The sequence below is a fragment of the Gambusia affinis genome, linkage group LG08 (assembly GCF_019740435.1).
Source record: "Gambusia affinis linkage group LG08, SWU_Gaff_1.0, whole genome shotgun sequence".
NCBI lineage: Eukaryota > Metazoa > Chordata > Actinopteri > Cyprinodontiformes > Poeciliidae > Gambusia > Gambusia affinis.
The window spans coordinates 3,617,567-3,641,840 of NC_057875.1; the positions used below are offsets into that span (position 1 = coordinate 3,617,567).

The 24,274-nt window shown below is 37.6% G+C and overlaps 1 protein-coding gene across 1 annotated transcript in view; it reads left to right on the forward strand.

The window, feature by feature from the left end:
* trhr2 (thyrotropin releasing hormone receptor 2) overlaps positions 1 to 24,274 on the forward strand; it is a 40,925-nt gene that overhangs the window by 870 nt on the left and 15,781 nt on the right. The window contains exons 2-5 of the mRNA XM_044125825.1: positions 5,711 to 6,440; positions 18,433 to 18,565; positions 20,210 to 20,361; positions 23,394 to 23,517. Coding sequence (XP_043981760.1) covers positions 6,058 to 6,440; positions 18,433 to 18,565; positions 20,210 to 20,361; positions 23,394 to 23,517 — 792 coding nt within the window. The 5' untranslated portion in view covers positions 5,711 to 6,057. The remainder of the gene's footprint in view (positions 1 to 5,710; positions 6,441 to 18,432; positions 18,566 to 20,209; positions 20,362 to 23,393; positions 23,518 to 24,274) is intronic.

A 24,274-nucleotide genomic window follows, 5' to 3' on the forward strand; every position in this document is an offset into this window, starting at 1 on the left:
GGGCATTTTGTCTAAGTAAATATGATTCCAGCTTTCAGCTCCAAATAGAAGCTGAATTTATTGTTTGTTGTGATGCAAAATAACTGTTTCAATAAATGTAACTGGGATATCACCAGCAGCGCAGCCTGAAGTAAGCAGACAACAAATGCAACAAAAACACACTGTACTCAGTTGATTACATATTCGGTATCTGTTTCTTAAAGTCTATTACTGAGAATGAAAAGGTTAGATTAAAATGAGGAGAAAAGTCGCAACTCCCTCTATAATTGGTAAAATCAGTCAAGTAGGTAATTGTTTCCACTGGCTGCAAGATTGCGCAAATTGGAATTATGAAAATAAATTTGCTTATTGGAACTAGCCAAGTTAAAAAAAGCCTTCTAGCTTTTTGATAGGATGAGGTGGGTTTTTTTTTTTGGCTTTATCAAAAATTGATCAACAACCGGATGTTATTGCTGGCGGAAAAGACGAAGACGACGACAGGAAGTGGTTGGAGCATGATGGCGCCACATGATTTTTAATGCCTTATCCCCTGAACAAACATATTCATTTGTGATTTTTAACTGCGTTTCTTATTTATTTTTCTTATTAATTGTGGGGGTTTTTTCAACATTAGTGGAATATCGACAAAGTTTTGCACACATTTGTAATGGAATAGTGTTTGTTTATTTTAAAATAAATGGATAAATAAAATTCCAGTTTGAAAAAAGAACAACAAAATGTGTTTTGCTGTTTGGATAAAAATATAGAGGAATTAGCACTCAGGTGGCGCTGATGGGATGTGTATCAACACATTGCCAAAGTTTAAAAACATCAGAATGACCTCACTGTTGGTGCCAGTCAACAGGGAAAAGCTGTAAGCGCAACTATCTGTCCTAGAAAGAAAAAAAATTAACAAGTGGAAAATATTTAGGCCAGCAGCCAATCCTCCTGGAAATGGACGACTCAGCAGATTCACAACAAGGTCAGAGCATGAAATGCACAAACCGTCTCAGACTCTCCAGGCAGGTCGAATGTAAAATTTATTACAACATAATTAGAAAATGACTGAATAAGTTATTTGAAGGAGAAGATGAATACTTTAGCGTGACTCAGGTGCATCTTAATGAAAGTAAAAATGTTTGATCATAATTCTTAGCGCCATGTTGGAGAAAACCAGACATATCAGCAAGAACTTTCTCCTGCGAGGCCAAATGTGAGGCGATTTGTGCAACAGATGACCCGTAGTCCAAACCAGGTCAACAACAAGACAGTGACCAAAAACACAGCAGAAGGAATGAAAAAGAAAAGAACCAATTCAATTCAGTTTATTTATATTAGCACTAATTCAAAACTTGTCATTGCAAAACACTTTTCAAAAAGTCATTTCAGTTCAATCAAACCTGGATATCAATTGGCGCAGTAAGCTCAGTTTAGTCACATTCATTATTATAATTGACAAAATTTACATTTTGAAAGTGTTTGTACTTCTATTTGGGTTTCAATTGCTTCTAAAAACAACACAAGAACGAAAAAATGCACCGTTACCTGGCAACCTAAGCTGAGCCCAGCTTCGTTACCTGGCAACCCAAGCAGAATTCCAGCACATGTGGTCAGCTAGTTTTACCTCTGTACAATGGCTGCAGGAAAAGATAGGTGTTTTGTTTCTAACTAACTATCCAGAAACCAGTCTCTGCATTCTTGTTGGTTGTGGAGGAGGCTCCACTTCTGCTTTTCAAAGATGTACGGTTGTATAATTGTGCATTTGTTTGTAGCCACTTTTGCTTGTAAACTTGAGTAGGGTCGGATTATTAAGATTTAAAGTGACAGGACGCCCTAAAGCACCTCATTCCAAAAGGAGTTGAAAATAGGCAGAACCGATCAGAGTAAAATCTCACTCTCTAGTGTGGATGCGAGGAGTGGCCATGTTGAAACACGAAGTCCGCCTTACAAGTTGTAACTTAGGGTAGTCTCAGTTTCTCAGTGGAAAATTTTTGAGAGAAAACTTGGAAATTTCAGAATTTCTTTTGAAACTCAAAAATTTCTAAGTTTTTCTCGAAAATTTCTGAGATTTATCTCAAAATTTCTGAGGATTTTCTAGAAAATTTCTAAATTTTTTGGTGGAAATTGACTGTGCACCGTCATAGAAATGCAGTTTCGGAGAGCATTCCAGTTGATTTTGCCCACTTTGACGTCTGAATTTCCCACTTTGAAGTCGGAATAGAACTGGAATGTAGTTTTGTTAAAACAGCAGAATGTCTCATAAAAGTTTGTCTCCATTTTTCTCCTGAGAAATGACCTACAGATGCTTTCCGTCCCCTGAGACACGAACAGGCAGCTGTCTGCTAGCAGGACATTTGCTGCCTTTGTTTAACAGGCCGTAACTCTGATGCTGCTGCTTTTTTAAATCTGATATTTAAAAAAAGCACAAATGAACCATGCAGATGAAAATCCCTCTTATCACTGAATCCCAAAATCCTTCAAGCGTCATGAAAATGTTAATTTGAGGTCCGTTATTTTCTCACTTTGAATAGTCATCAGTGCTAGTGAAGGATGCAGCGACGGGAGCCAATCAGAGTTTCTGACGCCTCGCCGTTTGCCAAATGTGAATGTTGACCAGAAACTCGGAGGAAATCACTTCTTGTGCATGTGTAATGGAACAGAGAGTGGCTGCAGTCTGATTGACGGCACAATAGTGGAACTAGATTACTTTTCATTTCAAATCCACCTCAATTTATTAGAGGCAGCCATCGGGAAGCTGCAGTTTGCTGTGTGTGTGTGTGTGTGTGTGTGTGTGTGCTCCCAGGCTGAGAGATAAGTAAAAAGAGCAATCGGGAACGTCGCAGAGTTTCAAAGTGTTGCATGCTGTGTTAATCAGCTTTCAGCAGAATAAAACCCCTCAAAACAAACGCTATGCTTCTTTAGAATGTAAAATCACTTTTTCCTCCAGGAACCCGAAAGGCTTTTCAAGCTCTTAAAAGTGTGAAAAGTGTCTTTAATCAGATTCCTCTCCTGCTGTATAGGATTTTTTTTTTAGATGTGGCTGTAACATTATCAGAAATGCACTAGGAGGCATCAGAAGTGCATTAGGAGAGGAGGGAAAATCATTTGCTTTTCTTTGTTTCATCAGGTTGTCATGTCGAAAGGGTCTTAATGCACTCGTGAAATGTTTTAATGCTTTGAGTGCAGTATTTTAGGAGCCTGAAAGATGGATTTGAATATTGCTTTTAATAAGGATCCATTATGGATCTCATTAGAGCTGGCTGCAGCTCTGACTTTAATGGTTAGCTTTCGTTAAGTAACACTATCAGGCACTTTAACGACACATTTATCCATAATAAGATATGAAAAGAGTCATGCATGTTACAGTCTTTCATACTTTGTGACACCTTCCTGTTAGGTGCAGTTTTTGCCCTGAAAGCTGTTGCCTCTGAAAGCACTGAGTGTGCTCAAATAGCTGCACTTAACCTTGGGGTGATCATGCATCAGACATTTCAGCTGTAATTAAGTCAAATTCTTCCTTTCTGCTGAGAGTTTTTCTTTGTTAAGACCACACAGCTGACCTCCACTCAGCCAGCGGTTGTAAATATTAATAAGCCTTCTTTTTTTTAAAAGGATTTCCCTCCGATTGTGCTGAAGCAATTTTCCACAAAGCCGGCCTTCCGTGAGTCCATTAGAGGACTTTCCTGAGGAGATAAACAGACTCAGACCATTGGAAGGTTTTCCAGCACTTAGGGACCCCATAATCATTCTGAATGATAAATCATATCAGCAACTGTGTCAGTAAAATGTTGCAGAAGAATGAACGCATGAATAATCCATGCCAAAAGATGGCCTGAAATTTATTTTTTGATGAAGGCTGGTTGGTGTTTTCATGGATTCTGGACCTAAGATTTGAGGCTTCAAAACTTGGTGACGTTATCCGACAATGCTTTGAAATAAAAACCCAACCAAGCACTGACCTTTATGTGTTTTATTTTGGGGTGTTACTGGATGATGCACAAGTGGGCGAATGAACAGGTAGGAACCAATTGTAAAAAACAAGGAAGTTGAGAAACTGACTGAGGCAAAAGAGTAACATTAAAAACCAACAGTGATGAGCTAACACGCTAATAGCAAAATTGTTAGTGGATTAGCTAATAATTCTACTATTAGCTAATTCACTAGCAGTACTACTAGCACATTGAAATTGCTAATTTTCAATGTGGAAATGAACAATTTTCATATTAAAATAACTGATGTCAAAGTGGTAAAAATTAGCAAAAACATGTTAGCATTTTTGCTCATTTTGCAAAAACTAACGGTTAAATGCTAGATAGTTTTTAGCACTCTTAGCTAATTATCTTTTCTGGACAGATAATTAGCTAATTATCGTGCTTTTATTTTTGAAGAACGCTCATGGAGCACTTCTGTTTCCTCTCTTCACGTTCTCTACCCGATTCGGTGCAGAAAATTATGTTTATTTCGTACCCAGAATGCATCACTGTAGTTTAAACATTTTAAGATCTGCTAGATGTCCTGCATGTTTTCTGACCGAAGCCCAAAAATCAGCAACAAACGAAACAACCAAATAAACTGAAACTGAGTGAAAGGTATGTTCCAAAGAATCACTTCCTGAAACAAATTTGACCCTGCTGACGTGGCGGGTATCACTGTGGTTGAAATTAATGCTTTTGCATTAGCATTAGCTTTAGCTAAATACCACTCTGTTAGTGGAACTAATGCTAATTTTTTAAGGATTTAAGGTTAGCACAGCTAACTTTTTAGTTAGTAGTGCCCATTACTGGAAGTCAAAAACACAGGAATACATTAAATATCAGATTTGGCTGTTATACTACCAAAATGTTCAACAAACAGACAAATAAAGATGTTTAGACCCTCCTGTCCAGCAGGTTTCTGCATGGTAAAAGCTCCTCCTTTAGCGTTTTATTTAACATGCTTACAAAACTTGTTCAGGATGTTTTCTGATGAGCTGTCAGGTCAGAAGTTTCACATGTTGACAGTGTAAACATTGAAATAAAACCTTTTCTCTATGAATATGAGCTTGGTCCAGTTGTTGCTGGTAGAAAACTGGAGGGAAGATGACAAAAAATATTACAAAGTTAGTCTAATTCAATTTTAGTCAAATTTTTAAAAATCATATTTGTTAGAATTATAAAATCTAATCTGTGTTTCAGTTATAAAATACTGGGTAAAATAATTTATCAATAATTGGCTGCCAGTTGATTTCATCAAGCTGCTTAGCTCCTTAAGCAAGCATAGCTTAGCCAAGAAAAACCAGAAGATATGAAGCAGCATTTGTGGTGAAAAGAGAATAAAAGTTGATGCATTTTCCTGAAAATTCTGGTTTGTGTGTTTTGGTTATTGATGCAGAAGACGATCCTGAGTTTCAACTTCTCCTCAAACTGAAGTTTTAAAACCCTGGACATCTAATTAGATAAATGTAGAACCAAGGATCAGATATTTTGAAAATTGCTTCCAAAGTCTAATTAGTTATTTGGTTTTCTGTTTATGTGTTTACTTAAACTTAGTGTTATACCGTACAAAGCTTTGACTTGAAGTTTTTCTATTAGGAACCCAAGAAAATGAAAGATTCCCGAGAAAATGTTAAAGTTTTTTACTGTCTATATCCAAAGGTGTGATAAAAGTGGTTTGAATTTCACATTGAAGGAAGTGAAACCTTTGGACTGCTTTGGTAATAATAACGTATGTTTTCCCTTTTCCACTTTTTCAGCCTGCAAAAAGTCTCTGGTATGGAGAAGATGCTAACTGGGAGTAAAGGGAATCGGTATTCATGCAGCCTGATGGCTGTTTTCAGGTAACTGAGGTGTGTTTGGAAATGTTGGGATAAATCCAGTTTTCTTAATAAATCAAATAGAAAACCAGAGGAATCCTTGAAAACAAGGACTGAGCTGGACTCAGGATAAACCAGTCGCTAGTTAAACCTTTCTAAAACCTCCTACATGAGAAGAAGTTCTCCAAATGAAGAAGAAGAAAGCATGGCAGCAGGTTGGGGGTCACAACTCTTACTACCCGATTCAGATTAAATGAGCATCGCTGTCAGTTACCAAACACGCAGACATGACCCACAACCTCAGCTCCAGAATCGACACGCCGACCAACATCTCCCTGAGCGCCGCCGTCTCCGTCTCCGACTCGCTGGAGTACAAGACGATCTCGGTGTTCCTGGTGCTGCTGGTGTGCTGCGTTGGCATCGTGGGGAACATCATGGTGGTCCTCGTGGTCGTCACCACGCGCCACATGAGGACGCCCACCAACTGCTACCTGGTGAGCCTGGCCATAGCCGACCTGACGGTGCTGGTGGCGGCGGGGCTGCCCAACGTATCCGACAGCCTGACGGGCACCTGGATCTACGGGAACGCCGGGTGTCTGGGCATCACCTACCTGCAGTACCTGGGCATCAACGTGTCCTCGTGCTCCATCACTGCTTTCACCGTGGAGAGGTGAGAGAGACGCTTATTTTTTAATGTTGTAGAACAAGTGGTTGGTTTGACAGTTTTTGTTAAAGATTCCTAAGTTTTTTTTATGTAAAAAAATGATTTTCTTTTACCCGATTTTGTTTTTTTTTGTTACTTATGTGAATTATTGTCATTTTAGTCCTTAAAATACCATAATTTGCACTTAACTTTAAAATTCAGTCTGCCTGATGATGTAATTGTTAAATGTGAATTGATTGACAATTTGATCACTTCAGTAAAAGTGTGTTGAAGTAGTGCTACTCTTACTGGAGTATAATTTTTTGGGCATTGTGCAATGCAACAATGCGATCGCCCACAGATGAGACAAATGAAGTGCATACTCTGCACGGCGTGATAAATGTCAGGGTCTGAGTTATGACAGATAAAAACAGGAGGTGTTCAGGTCGATGGCACTCAGCAGACCAGCGGCACTTTAATCATGAGAACTCAAACTGAGCAAGAGTTCAAAGGGACTCGGTGAAATTATCTCTTCTGATCCATTTAGCTGCTGTAACTTTTCCACATTTCAGTGAGTTAATATTGAAACGCTGGATGAGGCTTTTTTAAATGTGTATTTATGACTTGATGGTTTTTAGGAAAAGTGACTTTGGATAATATTACGGTCACACTGTTATTGTTGTAGTGTAATAATAATAAAAGTTATTTATATGATGAAGGTTTGGACTCAAAAGGACCTGAAATGGCAGGCGGTTTTATTTTCTGCTTTTTGAAGCCAGGAGGTTATGTAGAGTATTTCTGAGCAGTCAGTGTCTTCCCTCTAACTAAAGATGTAAGCGTGACCTAAATTTGGAGAATCAGGGGAAGTTCTGCAAAGATAAAAACTCGAATTGTGAACTTGGATCACAAAAACAAAGACCACAGACTTGTTCTCTAAAGACTTTGAGTCTTGACTTTGATTTACCCTCTAAGACTATGTTTTAGTTTGATTGGCTCTCATGGCCTTTATTTGAGTTGTCAGACAGGAAAGCGGATGTGAGAGAGGAGGGGGTCGCATGCTTTACCCCGCGCCGTACTCTAGAAAACTGACTTTCTCTCTAAAGACTAAAGACTTGACTTTTGGTTGAACAATATGAAAACTGATTTATGGTTGTTTGCCTTATAATTACAAAATGCACTTTCAGATCTTCATAAAAAGCACTTCCTCTTATTTAAATATTTGACATGTAAGGGTTTTGCTATTTTTCTATGAGGTACAGATGTGGACTTTTGTTATGTGCTATAATTTGTTCCCAAATAATTTACCTCATCTGAGCCGTAACATTTGGTTGCGTGTTGAGTGAAATGTCCTGAGGAAGATATTTAATAAACATTCATGTGATTATGTGACGGCTCACTATCCTTCACTTTAACATAGTGAGGGATTTGATTTCATAACGTTCAGCGACGCGGCATTTCAGGGATACCAGATGGCGTGCATCCGATGAGGAAATGTTTATTTTATTTCATCAGAGACCCGACCTCTAACCTCACAGAGCTGAATGTTGACTTTTATTATTAATAGGCCTGTCACGATAGCAAATTTTGCTGAGCAATTAATTGTCTCAAAAAATTATTGCGATAGACGATAATATTGTTTGAAGACCTTTGTACACTGATTTAATGTGAATGATGTAATAATTCATGTGATTTCCTACCAAAGATAGAAACACTTTATTTTCAAAAGAACACTCAACACTGGAACTGATAAAATAAACAAAACAACCAAAAACTAAAATAAAATGGATTCTCAGTTTCCATGAACAAAAATGTACTACAATAAAAACCCCAAAGTGTAAATAAATACTGGATTCAACCAAAAGAGTGCAGATTATGAAGTCTGTTTACCATATTGCCCTTCAGTAATCATTAGATTTAAATAGAGAAGATGGAACATCGACTACCTGATGCAATAGTTCACTACACGTTAGTTCACACCTACATTTTAACCTTAAGACAATCTTAGAACTTTGATCGTTCTAAGATTGTCGCTTGTGATCATCCTGTAGTGTGTGGTGTGTTACGGTAGATCGTCGTAGTGCTCCGATCTAAATCCGGGGTTTTCCCCACTGGGATTGTTAACGCAGCCTGTTGAATGTGACAGGTAGCCAATCAGAAAGCCGGATTCTCCTCGTACTTTCTGAGGGGAAATTACAGAGGGGAATCCCAAACAGCTGACACGACGCAACCCGAAGTCCATCGGACATTGGAGATGATATGTGGAAACAACATTAAATGTCGAACAAAGTTGGACGTCGTGGCATCTCCATCCGATATTCTCTTTTTGCATGTTTTACAAGTTGCAGTTCGTTTTTTAGTCAAAAGTTCATAACCTACGTAGCCAAAAGAAATTACTCGCGGAAGCATATTCGAGCGGTTATTTTGTGTTTCGTTCCCTGAGCTCTGTAGCTGTGCCGCGTTTTTTTAAACGTCCAAATCCTGTTAATTTGATTGGTTGTGCTGCAGCTACGTACACATGCATACTATTGAAGAAAGAAATAATAAGTTAGCTTAATTTGGAAAAAGCTTGGCTCTCTCTATTTCTTCCTATTTCCCGGATTCTTCCAGTGAGCCGCGTGTGCCAATCAGGAACAACGATGCGTGATGACGTCACAGAGTTACAGCGTTTAATCTCACAACAAGCAACGTATGAGTTAACAAGAAAACTGCAGAACTACAGAGACATACATTCGTTACCTGAGACAAAAATTAAAAGACAAAGGGACAATGACAGAGAAAGAAAAGGCAAAGACATGTCTTTGGAGAAGGCTGATGCCAAAATGGCAGAAATATACCAGCAATCTGAATTATTAACATTGTGCACTAACTTTTATAGTGAAGGCGTTTCTCTCCTTGTTAATGTATTCAATTAAGGCGTACCCCTGGTTCGACCAACCAGAAGCTCCCCTGGACACTCAGAGGAACTTAGACCTTCCCTTAATTTCACGCCAAGATCAAAGGCCATTTGCTCTCTGGAAGAACAATGGAGCAAGCAGCTGCATCCTGGTCTTCTGGGCTCTAAGGCCATTTGGGCAAATAAAAGCATAAAACAAGACTTCACAGATACCTGGGAAATTCGGAGTGTCTCCTTCACAAAGTTAAGCTCAGTAAAAGATTATCTTCACAGACCTAATTCTGGTCTACTGCATTCAGCATTTTCCAAAGATTTAAATCCTTGCTTTATCACATAAAATCAACAGCACAAAATGAGGTACAATTCCTTTTCTAACCTATAAACATAAAATTCAAACAATTTTCTAATACCAAATAACACATTTTCATTGAAACAATTTCCATTTGATTCAGATATTATCATAGACAGTACAATTTTCAAATACATTCAGCATTCACCATTCTAAACTTAGATAATGTACTTTAATTAAAAACTTGCTATTAATACTTGTTAATGATCTCAACATTCTATGTTGTATTTTAGTTTAACCCAGGCCAGAAGTGGTTATAAAACCTTCGATGTTCTGTGAACCCAATCGGCTTCTGCCCTGCACTAGATGCTAATTCCATGGCTTCCTGAGCCCTGATAACACAGCAGGAGGAACCTCACAGAGAGATCACAGATCTGACCTACTTCTAAATATTTACCGATAGAGTAGTTTTAGTTTCAAATCCTTTACACAAGCCTGTTTAAAATTAAGAAATTTGTTCAAAATCAGACTGTTCATTATAACCTTTACATCTGGGGTAAGATTAGCTGTATTAAGCACTCCAAAATAAAAATTTTCCGTAACAATACATAAGGAGAGAGGAAAAACATAGTGACGGTCTGCGCATATTGATACGGACTGAGTGAAATTAATTAATGACGCCACTTTATAAATAATGTGTTTTAAATTTTAAGACTTTGAGTAAAAAATATCAAGTCTTTTCAAGTCAAGTCTCAAGTCGTGATTTTAACGACTCGAGTCTGACTCGAGTGCAAGTCATGTGACTCGAGTCCCCACCTCTGCATTACACTAAGAAAATGAGGAAGGGAGGGTCAGTGGAGAGCAGCGGAGTTGAGCCTTTTTTCATTTAGCGTCATCAACAGAAAGAGAAAAAGGCTGGAAGATGATTGGCTACCTGTCACATTCAACGTCATATTAATGCCGATAATTAATATGACGTTGATAGTTTTAATTTATCATACGATTAATTAATTTATTGTTCACGTGATATATATATATATATATATATATATATATATATATAGATATAGATATATATATAGATATAGATATATCTATATATAGATATATCTATATATACATGTATATATAGATATATATATATATATCTATAGATATATAGATATAGATATATATAGATATATATATATGCACAGTACAGACCAAAAGTTTGGACACACCTTGTAATTGAATTCAATTAGATGCTGTGTCCAAACTTTTGGTCTGTACTATATATATATATATATATATATATATATATATATATATATATATATATATATATATATATAGCATAACATGTATAGTGTCATGTTATTGGTATTAATATACTAATAATATTAGTGTATTAATACTAATATTACTATTGTTATTACTATTATAAACAAGTTAAAATTTCCTTCCATTATCAATTTATTATCTAATTTGCACTAAATCTTTTTGGACTGATTGAAGAAGCTGGAGCACCAGAGAGAACCTGAAACAAACAACCAACCAAAGGAGATGATTGTTGATTTCAGGAGGAACAGGATTAGATCAAAGTCTGTTTCCATCATGGGAGAAGAAGTTGAGGAATACAAACACCTCTGTGTTCATCTAGACTGCAGACGCAACAGTGAAGCGTCTATAAAGGGCACAGAGGAGACTGGACTTCTGGAGGAAGTCTGATGCTGAGAGCATGATCTGTTGAGGTAGCATCAGACCCAGGGACCTAAAAAGGCTTATAAAGAAGGTTCTGTTCTGGGGACGTCTGTGGAACGTCTGGCAATGGTAAAGCGGAGACGGATTCTTCATAGGATCAAGAAAATTATGGACAATCTTGACCATCTTCTTCATGAGGCTATCTAAGGAGGGAAGAGCATCCGTCTTCAGTCAGAGGCTTCTTCAGGTTCAGTGTGGTACAGACCACTTCAGGAGATCTTTCCTGTCGACACCCATCGCCATCTTCAACGGCTCTTTGAAAAATCTTGATGAGCTACAACATTTAATTTTTTGGGGGATTCAAGTATTTTTGAATTTGAACTGAAACAGAAAATTTAATTACAACTGATTTTGAAATTACAACTTTTTACCACTTGAAATGAAATTTAAAACTAAGTTCTCATTGTATGATTCGATGATCCCACGCATAAGCAGCTCCACCGACAGAATATATAAAACATAAATACATGAAAAAACCACCATAGTAGATAATAAGCCAGGGAATTAAAAATAAGCACAAACCAAGAAATATTAACAACAATGATTCCCATATGTTGTGGTTGTTTTGGTGAGAAAACTCATCTTCTGGGTCCTGCATGATAATTCCTGCAGCCTCAAAAACAGTTCTGGTCTCGTTTGCTGCAACATCTTTCAATGCAACAACATCTTTTAATAAAAGTTCTCCAGGCGGGTCAGTTTGTTCTTTTGGAGGATTGTTGATTGATTGATTGATCAACGAGGATTGATTGTTCTCTGGGCCAGCGCTCTCTTCATTGATACTGTCTCCAAATGTCTTCATACAAGCAAAACTTGAGTCGTTATTCTTGACTGTCTCCTTTTCTTTGGGAAGATTGGCCAAATCATTCCATATCATTTGGATAGTGCCCTCCTCATTGCTATCATCTTTCAATGCCATCGTCTTCACAACAGATGTTGGGTTTTCACACTCAACTTTCTCTGTTTTAAGGCAAACCTCTCCAGCCGGGGAAGTTTGCTCCTCATTCGGGGAAGATTTGAAAAAAAAATCGTCAAAACGATCGTATCCAGAGGAGCAAACTTCCCCAGCCGGGGAGGTTTGCTCCTCAGTCGCGGAAGAATCTAAAAGAAAATCGTCAAAACGATCGTATCCAGAGGAGCAAACCTCCCCAGCCGGGGAGGTTTGCTCCTCAGTCGCGTTTGGATTGAAAAGAAAATCGTCAAAACGATCGTATCCAGAGGAGCAAACTTCCCCAGCCGGGGAGGTTTGCTCCTCAGTCGCGGATGGATTGAAAAGAAAATCGTCAAAACGATCGTATCCAGAGGAGCAAACTTCCCCAGCCGGGGAGGTTTGCTCCTCAGTCGCGGATGGATTGAAAAGAAAATCGTCAAAACGATCGTATCCAGAGGAGCAAACTTCCCCAGCCGGGTGGTTTGCTCCTCAATCGCTGGATGGATTGAAAAGAAAATCGTCAAAACGATCGTATCCAGAGGAGCAAACTTCCCCAGCCGGGGAGGTTTGCTCCTCAGTCGCGGATGGATTGAAAAGAAAATCGTCAAAACGATCGTATCCAGAGGAGCAAACTTCCCCAGCCAGGGAGGTTTGCTCCTCAGTCGCGGAAGAATTGAAAAGAAAATTGTCAAAACGATCGTATCCAGAGGAGCAAACTTCCCCAGCCGGGGTGGTTTGCTCCTCAGTCGCGGAAGAATTGAAAAGAAAATCGTCAAAACGATCGTATCCAGAGGAGCAAACTTCCCCAGCCGGGGAGGTTTGCTCCTCAGTCGCGGATGGATTGAAAAGAAAATTGTCAAAACAGTCATATCCAGAGGAGGTGCTCTCGTCCTGAGAACTGCCTTTGTCGTCTTCACTACCAGGAAACAGTTTGTCACAAACTTTCTTCATTCCCGTTGTAACCAAATAGCCTACTCCAAAACCCAGGGGAAAAATCACGCCAACTAACATCTCTGCCATACTAAAAATCCTTGCAATAAAACAGTGCTGCGGTTCGAAGAGCTGGTTGGATATGAACTGAAGATTTGAAACACAAGCATTCATAACCTCAGACGTTCTTTGATCTCTTTGATCTAGAACCGCATGTCATAGATGAGGTCACAGCTACAATGAACTCACTGTAGTTCCGGGGGAATGTCTTGCTTCTGCTCGTTGCTATGGAAACAATCAGAACAGTTCTGCATGATCCAAACTATTAACCATTTGCAACGGCGTCTTAATCATTCGAAGCGCCATGACGGACGTCGGAAGTGAGGAATCGGAGTATTGACCTGAGCGACTGAAATGGATTTCCAAAGTTGTTTGGAGTCGGCGTGTTTTTTCTTTTATTATTTAAAAAAATCTATATTAATTTTTTTAAATTATTTTTTTTCATAAGCAGGACTGCAAGCATTTCTTCTGTGGTGAGCATTTTACTTGGTTTGTACTTTATATAGTTGATGCACTGAACAGCGAGCGCCCAAAAATCACACCGCTAGCTACAATGAGCCAGCGGTCCGTATTATGAATGTTTTATAAGCCTGACGGCCCGCCAGGCTTATAATACACTAGTGAAACCCTGCTTTATGTGTATATATAACAATTATTAACTAAGAAGAACCAGATTCACTGTGAGGGCTGGAAGACAGAAAGCATAAACAATCACTGAAGCTTTTCACTTGTAGTACAGTGAACCCTCGCTGTAACGCGGTTCACCTTTCACTGCTTCACGGATTTTTTGTTGCAGTTTTTTTTTTCACAGTGCATTGTGTTCTGCGTCCTGATTGGCTAAACAGTCTCCGCACTTCTTCTCTGTACACGTAACGTGCCAATAACATTACGGTCTTTAAATATACGTAATGCAGCTTGGCAAATTTTGGCAAATATTTTTGCCCAGAAGAAAAAAAGCAACAACTACCGATAACTAGGCCTGTCACGATAGCAAATTTTGCTGAGCGATTAATTGTCTCAAGAACTACACTGTTAGACTTTTTATTGTAATTTTACAGTAACTTACTGGCAACAATGTTGCCAGTAAGTTACTGTAATTACCATTCTACGGTACCTTTACTGTCATGATATTTCACAGTTAATTTTTACTGTGAGTGTGATTTGCAGTTATAACTGCTTTACTGTAAATGTAGTTTATAGCATAAAACTGTAAATGTATTTTATAGTAAAGCTGGTCTACTGTAAACTTGTTTCACAACATAATGTCAGTTTTACTGTAAATTAAAGTTTACATTTTTTAATACAAGAATATTTTACCTTAAACCGAAAAATTTCATAAAAGAAATTTTAGTCCAAGTACTGTGAATAAAAACAGGTATTTATTTTCAGCAGATTTGTTGACATAAAATCCATTTATATATTCACAATATCATAAAGAACAATGTCACAATACAATATAATGTGCTATAAAACAACAAAACCATAGAACACACTACAGGTCATGTCAATATTTTTATGGCACATGTATGTAGCAACATGAACATGTGTGCATCAAGTACCAGCCATAAACTATTAAAAGACTGACTTTAAAAAAATTTATAGAATATACTTAACTTCATTTGAATATGAACTGTATTTCATTCAATATGGACACTTGAATGCATCTGGATCCAATAACAGTAACAATCTTTACATAACCTTTTCTATTTGTTGCACACTGTACAACAAAAGAACAACTAAAAAAATTGGGCACTACAAATTTTATGTACCACATAAGGTATGCACCAACATGAACACGTATATCATTCAAATGGTGAAGAGTCAAAAACCAGAAGAGGCTGCATTGTCAGAAAGCAGTTAACAGTAGCTTAAATGTGCACTGTTACACAATACATCACAATAACAGTGCAAGTGTGATAATGTACTGTATGGTAGGCATTCATATCAATAAATATTGTTATATCAGATGCATTTCCTACATCAGAAGAACTTTTATTCCATTCGTCAAACAAAATCAGAGGGATCCATCTTGTGGAAGCTGAACTGTAAAGAATAAGACAGACAATGTGGGAGGTCATGAGATGGTCAGGAAGTTATCTACATTTTCAAATCGACAGGAAGGCTGACAAATTAAGCTGAAGTGACAATGTCCAAATGCATAAAATCATTGGCATAAAGCAGCATTAAGTTGATCATTTGTTTTAAAAAAATCAATTACACTGAAGTGATAATAGAAGCTGCATAAAGAATAAGCAGGATTGGCTTCTCTTCAGGTTTTTGGATTGTTTATGGCAAAAGCAGTCAGTCAGTCTTCACTAATTCAAACGATTGCGTACTGTATTGAGACCCTGCAAGTGTCCCCAAGGAGACGATGAAATACAACATGTCATAACAATCTTTTTAGTCATTTTGTTGGTGCTGATGGATTACTGCAAAGGCGTGCCTAATAAACTGAAAACTGCATAGTATAAAAAAAACACCTCACTTAAACGACTACACACTTATACATTTATGTGATTTAGTAAGAGATACAGCGACATCCACTTTTTACCACGGACACAGAAAAGATGCAGGCTACTCTAAAGGGCTATTGTGTAGGAATCACAGGCCATTTATAAATAATCATTAAAATCATATTAAAAAGGCTAAAGTAAAGTCAGAACATGCAAGATAGGAGGAAAAGACAATAAAATAATAAACATTTGGTAAAATGCTTACCTAGTTGGAAATCCTCTATTCAAATTCAGCGAGTAGTTGAAGGAAGGTGGTGATCCGGGAGTTGACACTGACAGACACTCAGCACTGAGCTTATCTCAACCCAAAGCTAGTCGCTCGAGGAAGATTTAGCGGCAAAAGCCAAGCTAAAACCTTCGGTAAAATTAGCACCTTAGCTAACGTTAATTCCGAAACAGCTCAAAAAATAACACCATCATATTTTTCTATCTTTCACCTCATGCTAAGTTATAGCATTATGGCATGATGCTATAAGTTACGTTAGCTCCATTTAAAATGTACATATCCAGACTAGGTTTTGGCTTCAAACAGTTTTCTAAGTGTTTTTTTACCTGTATTGCGAAGAGCTGAAGCAGTGTGAGCCCACAGCACGGCGACAGAGCTGCACTTGCACTTGGACGGAAAAAGCTTCGGAGTTTAAAACAAACGTCATCAGAAAAACGTTGGAAGCGAAGCCACCCTTGATGACGTAGCTAGATAAACTGCATATTAATGTTAGCTAGGATGTGAAAAAAACAAAAGTACACGCTCTCTTTCTGCCTTAAAAATATGTTAACCACTAAAGGAGTAAAAATACAGAAACTGGGAACCACGATGAAACATCTATGATGACCGTTGGAAATCAAATAGAATTCTTACATGGCCAGCGCAAAGACATTATAAGTGCAGTACCACTACTGACTTTATAATCTGCACTCTTTTGGTTGAATGCAGTATTTATTTACACTTTAGTGTTTTTATTCAAGTACATTTTTGTTAATGGAGACTGATAATCCATTTTGTTTTTGGTTGTTTTGTTTATTTTATCAGTTCCAGTGTTAAGTGTTCTTTTGAAAATAAAGTGTATCTATCTTTGGCAGGAAATTGCATGCATTATTACATCATTCATATTAAATCAGTGTACAAAGATCTTCAAACAATATTATTGTCTATACACTGTTAGCCTTTGCTGTATTTTCTACAGCTAAATACCACAAAATGCCCAGTAAAACTAACATAAAACATCTTTACAAGTAGTTACTGTAATTTGCATTGCATTATGGGTATAGGACATAGTATTACAGTAACTGGGAGGGTCAGTGGAGAGCAGCAGAGTTGAGCCTTTTTTCATTCTGTGTTATCAACAGAAAGAGATAAAGGCCGGAAGCGACGATAATGCCAATAATTAAAATGACGTCGATAGTTTTAGTTTATCGTACGATTAATTAATTTATCATTTATCACAACAGGCCTAATTATTAATTAATTTATTTTAATGTCAATATAGGAAGAAGAACAACAATACATAGTAACAAAAGGTTTGTTTTTTTATTATTATCAGGATAAATTTTTTTAGGACATTAATAGTAGATAAATTGCTTACATAAAATAAATACATTAAAAACTATTATGATTAGTAGTGGCAGTTGTATCAGTTTTATTTATTTATGTCTTAAAAATAAAAAAAACGTAAATAATAAGTAAATCAAACTAAAATAAATAATAAATAAACAAATGACAAATAAACATGTATATAATATTTAGGTAATTATTTTTATAATCAATATTATTGTGGCACAAACAGTAAAGTTATTTACTTATTATTAGTAATATATTATTATTTCATAATATGTTATATAATACATAATATGTATAAATATTTACATGTATATTATATGTACGATTATTTTGTTAATTGTAATAACAATAATAATATCTATAGTGGCTTCATCATGACAAAAAGAGCAAAGTTTTGTAGTTGTTAATAATCATAATCCAACACTAAACTAAATATATATGTGTATACACACTTAGTGATCTTCTTTAAAAACAATATTATTATTGTAGCTTTTATCTTTTGTTTTCTGGTTTGTTGTTTTATTTTGTTGCCTAACTTTTTCTCATTAAACTTTTAAAGCTGTATAACTCAGTCTTTGTCTTTCTGTGTACTTTCCTCCATCCTGTTAAATAAGACGCTTATGATCCTGTTTTGACTCAAAATCTCTTGTTTTCTCTCATTCTACAACGGTGTAAGCTCTCAACCTCAGCGCTTTTATTTTTAGACACCCACCTGGTAACATTTGCTCAGTTTCTTTCCAGACACTCACATCAGGTTGTGTTTTTAATAACAGAGTGTGGATTTGCTGAGGGGACTTCCATGGAGAACCTGAGAAATGATTAAACCATGAATCCCCTCACATGCATCCAATCCCAAGCCGTATTCCCGCCTCTCTGTGCTGCCGGGGCTCAAGGGATTAAACAGAAGCACCTCGTAATGATGTGACCTCTGTGTGCAGTTTCAGTTTTAACACCACCTGTGTGTTCGAACAATGAAAGAAAAGGCTTCCGAACAGCACTCTGATTCTGCTGCATTAATGGCTGAGTGGCGTCTGCTTTACTGGAATAAAATGAATCAAAAAACTGAACCTGCACATGTTTTGACCTCGTGTTTACTCCTCACCTGCAGGTACATTGCTATCTGCCATCCCATCAAGGCTCAGACGGTGTGCACGGTGTCGCGTGCTAAGCGGATCATAACCGGCGTCTGGATCTTCACCTGCGTCTACTGCATGCTGTGGTTCTTCCTGGTGGACATTCAGGTTAGGAAATACTGGAAAATATCTGATTTTCTAACAATTTTTGCAGCTCTGGTTGGTAGGGATGAGTGATATGGACTTAAACCTAATTTAAGTCCATATTGCAAATTTAATTTACGGTACTACTGTGATAACAATAAAAGTGATTATAGCTATTTATTACTGATTTTGTAGATAATTTTATAACTATGTTTGCATGGTAAAGGAATCATAGACCCTCAAACAGAAATCGTTCTCTTTAATAAACAATAAATCAAAATCAACATCATGATCAAAAATTTATCACGATAATACGATAAATAACCCATCCCTAGTGTACTTTCTATACAGTCTAGAAATTATTTTCTAGTAATTTTTCAATCTTTGAAAGAGTTTGGGGCTGAAATGATTAATCAGATTAATTGCGATCAATCGATTATTGAAATAATTGTCAACTAGTAATCGATTAATTATTAACTGGAGTACACAGGCTAATTGCTGAAAAAATCCCAGCACATTCAGAGCCGTAATTAAGCCAAAACTATAAAAAATATGTTCGTTTTGCAGTTAAGACATAAAACAATCTTCTTTGTCTGTAAATATGTTCTACCCAGAACCTGAATTTGAATCTGTTGATCTTTATTAATACAACTTTATGAACAAACAGTGGAGAAAAATCTTCTATGGGATTTTGATGTTGGTCGAAAATCTCTTAAAGTTTATATGTTTAAACCTTTTGTCTGCACAATTTGAGCGCTTGAAATTGAAGTCAAAGTTCTTGTCTGGTGGGTTCTGTGGTGGCGCAGCCACATAAGGAGGCTTTAGTCCTTGACACGGCCGTTGCAGGTTCGAATCCCGACCTGGTGACCTTTGCCACATGTCTTCCCTCACCCTCATTACTCTACTTTCCTGTCCTGGCACTTTCAGATAAAGGCCACTAGAGCCAGAAACCTTTAGAGAAAAATATTCTGGTCTTGGAACACAATCTTGGTCTGTATAGGATTCTGCAAAATAGTTTTTGACAAAAAAAGACCTAAAAAATGTCACTAGATGTGCTGGATTGATTCTTTTGTGGCTATTTAGTGCAATTATTTTATAAAAAAAATAAAAACCTGCATTTAAAAAAAATCTTTATTACTGGTTGTTTTTATTGCTTTTTGCCAAAGTTATTAAAAGCCACATTAACTTTCACTTTGTTTATCTTGACCCATTTTTTGTGAAGCATTTTGTATAAAGTTTTTGCAACAATTATGACATTTATCATCAACTCTTGTGGTATCGTAGCGTTTTAAAGTAATGAATGAGTGAAAGGCTGAGACAAGCCTCAGGCCTTTGTTTACTCTGGCCATCATGAGGTTGAACTAATAATACACAGAATGAGAGTGTGGGGCATAAACTTATTTGTACACCGCTGAATCACAGGCTTATTTACTCAGCTATTATAGGAAGATGCTGTATTTTAGCACAGACAGGAGTCGGCAGCAGGCGGGTGAAACATTTACAACCTGTTTTGTTCAAATGCTGCTTAAATTGCTGGCTGCTCAGGAGCCCTGAGCCTCGTCTGAGAGCACTATTATTATGTTGAGATGTGAACCGTTATTACATGCAGCTCTGAGCGCTGGAGCTGGTTTTGTTTTTATCTCCATCATGTCTGTGTTTGATGTGCAGGTCGGCCAGGACGGACATGTGCAGTGTGGCTACAGAGTGAAACGGGAGCTCTACCTCCCCATCTACCTCATCGACTTCACCATTTTCTACGTCATCCCGCTGCTCCTCGCCATCGTGCTGTACGGCCTGATAGCGCGGGTGCTCTACCTCAGGTAGGCGTAGAACATGCAAAAACAGAGTTGACAGAAATGCTGTTAAAAATGACAGTTTATTCAATAAAGATAGCTATAAAAATGACAAAACAAAACAAAACAAAATTATGATAAGGAAGTCGTAACATTTTTAAAATAAACTTGCACAAGAATAAAGTAGAAATAATAGAAGAATAAAATCGTAGTATTATGGGATTAAAGTCAAAATAATACAAGCTTAAAGTCATAATAATATGAGAATAAAGTCAGAAAAACTGCAATAAACTCTTACAAGAAAGGAGCAGAAATAATATGAGAGTTAAAGTCATAGAGTAGAGAATTAAGTTGAAATAATTTGAGAATAAAGTCATAATAATATGAAAATAAAGTTGTGATATTATGACTTTAGTCTCATAATACTCACTATGCAGAAAAACAAAAACCCTCCAGAATGTTAAGCCAGAGAGGGCACTGCGCCGTTACCTAGCAACCCCAGCCGAGCCCAGCCTCGTTACCTAGCAACCCCAGGGGAATTCCAGCAGTTTTGGTCAGCTGGTTTTACCTCTGTATGCGTTTTATTGTGGCTGATGGATGATACATGTTTTGTTGCCAACTTACCATCCAGAAGTCAAAGATGTACGGTTGTATAATTGCACATCTGCTTGCAGCTGTTTTCAAGTGTGAGTGAAAACAGCTGATCTGGGCGTGGGAGGGCGTCGCCAGCAGCAGCTTATTTTGGATTTAAAGTGACACGGCGCCCTAACTCATTCTGAAAGTAGAACTAACAGGACTAAAATTTAATTATTCAAGGATGATTTTGTGCAAAAAACAAAAGAAAGAAAATGTTTTGTATAGCCCTTAGAAGGTTCCTATTATGTTCAAAAAAGCATAATATACCACCTTTAAAATATTATAGCTTCCCAAATATTGCATTCAAGAAGTCAACTGCAAATACAATTCTTCATCTACTGATATTGTGATGATCTTTGATCAATTTGTTATGCTGTGGAGCTAATTTTGAGGTAAAATGGTAGAATATGGAAACTTTGTGGATTAACTGGTACCTGGGATTAACAAAACATTCTGGTAGCACCACCATGCTGAACTGGTCAAAGGCACCTTGACTTCTCCAAACGTTTTGTCAGAGGGGCCAAACGATTTAATCTTTCTCATCAGACCTTGAGAAAGTTCAATTGATGTTCAAGTGAACACCAGATGGTTTGTTTTAGATCAGGACCTTCTCTGTCCATGTGACACTTCCTTCCCTGTGTATACTCACACTGCTGCTCCTGAGGGTTTTTAGTGACCAACAAAGTCTTTCAGGAAGGTTGTACCTCTGATAAACCAATAACGCCTTTCAGAGACACATCTGGCCAGTTGTTTCCTGCGACGCTACAGAACCGCTTGGAACCAGACACTGCTAATTCACAAAGCCTTTACGAAGAGTAATGAGCTCATCAAATAGCCCTGCAGACCAATCACAGTGGCTTTGTCCCTTTTTCAATTAGCCCAAATTGAATGCAAATAATGAGAGAAACACCAGCTAATGTTTCAAAGTTACTGCCGTTGCGTTTAGTGTCCCATTACCTGGACCTGATGTTGTTTGCTCTTTGCAGTTAGAGGGAAACACAGGACTATGGAAGAGCCTTTTCCCTTTACATATTTCTTCTGTTTTTGCTTGTTTTAAACTTCAAAGATGTAGTAACATTAGTCACAAATAACCTGAATAAAAGCACAGTTATGGTAAACCAGCTGGCCTTGGTAAACAGGTAATTTCCCCTAATAACTGATATTTCCTCCCTCAGCTGTAACTGCTGAGGTTCAGTTCTTGCAATGCCTGGCAATAACTCCTTTACATCGCTATGGAGGACTGTGACCCACTCTTCTTTGATGAATTGTTTTATTTCAGCAATGTTGCAGGGTTTTCCAGCCAAAGCATCTCAACCAGATTTAGATCCTATTTTCATTTTGAGGTGGAGTTACTGGATCATTGTCTTGTCCAGTTGCTTAAACCAAGTATTTTTGAGCTAAAGGTCAAAAAAACGATTACCAGATCTTCTCCATCAGGGTTTTCTACCAGAGAGAAGAATTTATGTTTCCATCATGAACAGCAAGTCGTCCAGGAACTGTGTTTAGTCTGCCGCTGATGTGGCCCAAAAAAAACCAACCACTGGGCTGCTTACAAACCTTGGTCTTGGTTCATTTGATGTGAACTCTGGTACAGTTTGAGGACATGGCTACAAAAGTAGGAAGTGAACTATTATTCTGGGTAAATACGATCAAAACTGAGACGGGAGTCTAGCGCTAGCAGGAGAAATGACTCATGATCTTTTACCAGAAACAAAAGAGAAATCAACCGCTAAAATCTGACGGGAATACATTTTTGTTTGCATTTTGTGAAGAAGGAATTTGCACTCATTGTCTTCTTCAGAGGTTTTTGTGTCGTATTCGTCAGTGGTTCTTGGTAAAGCGCCCCCACAGGCGAGGAGGGGAACAGTTTCCTTAAAAAGTTTTGTTTGTGTGAGACAGTGCAGTGAGGAATCGAACACAACCTCGTGTTTTATCAAGCATTCATGTCTATTTCAAGAATGCATGATGTAACCCTAAATACAGGCATATTTATGTGGCGCTCAGTGGGGGTTACAAGGCAACGGGCTGGACTTTACTGGGGTTGCTAGGTAACGGGGCAGTGCCTGCTGATTTTTTTAACGTTACATTCTGAAAGTTTTTGAAACTGCCGAATTCCAGACACCAATAAACATTAACTTGTTGCCAAGTTAATGTTTTTTTAAGAGCTTGGGTTGTTTTTAGAAACAGTTGAAACACAAATTGAAGTACAAAAACTTACAAAATGTGAGTTTTGTTTAAAATCTGTTTCTATGTTTATTCAGGAACAGCAGCTCAGGTTGTAAATATGCAGTAAGGTGTAAACAAAGCTGTGGAGTTACTTCCAGTGCTGTTCGCTGTTGGTGTCCCACGTTTGGGTGTTTATGGTCGTCATTGTTTTGCTGCCACGCCAGTAAAGCTCCTGTATTTGGCTGTTCTCTCTCCAGCCCTCTGCCGAGCCACACCGAAACCAGCGCCACCACGCTGAGAAGGAGCTGTCGCGAAACATCGGAGGCTGCGAGGATGGGCCGCCAGGGCCGGCCGAAGACGCCGGTCTCCTCCAGGAAACAGGTCTGAGCCTCATTAACTCTCTGCTGCGTTTGATCCCTCCGGTAATTGCTGTTTTAGTTAAACGTGACCCGACCCAAGGGTTCTGCTTGACAGCCAAACAGAACCTGTTTGGATGATGATTACCCTGGAGACAGTCGTAATGGCTTCTTTTCTTGATGCTGAAGCTTTTCATGGAAGAAACGCTCTCTCTCCCAGAATGAATTGTTTTTCCGGACAGCTCTGTTTTCTCTCCGGCTTTTCCACCGTAAAAGGTTCATCTTTTACTGATCCACACAAGACGAGGAGGATTTAAAAAAAAAATTTTTATTTCTTTTTAGTGTTCACATTTTGTTTCATTTTAATCTACCAACAATTTTTTATAATTTAGTATTTAAATTACTAATATTTTTCTAAATGTTACATTGTCCTCTAAAAAAATTGTTTTGCATGCTAAAGCATAAAGTTAAGCATTTTTAAGTTGAATAATATTGCACCTCCACCTATCAGACACCTCAAGACGTCTTGACCCCACTCCTGATATCAAACTGTGCTTTGATATGAATTGATTTTACGGTTTGTGCAGCTGAAATATTTGTAGCACAGTAGATAGAAACCAAATTAGTTTGATTTTGTAAATTTTGGGGGAGCAAAATTGAAAGCAGTACAGAGAAAATAGCACGCACATTTGAAACCGGTTTTGTTTCATTTGAAGAAGGAGGAGGAGCGATTTAACTTCACTCAGGTAGAAGTTGAAAATGTTCTACTTTTCAAACTCAGA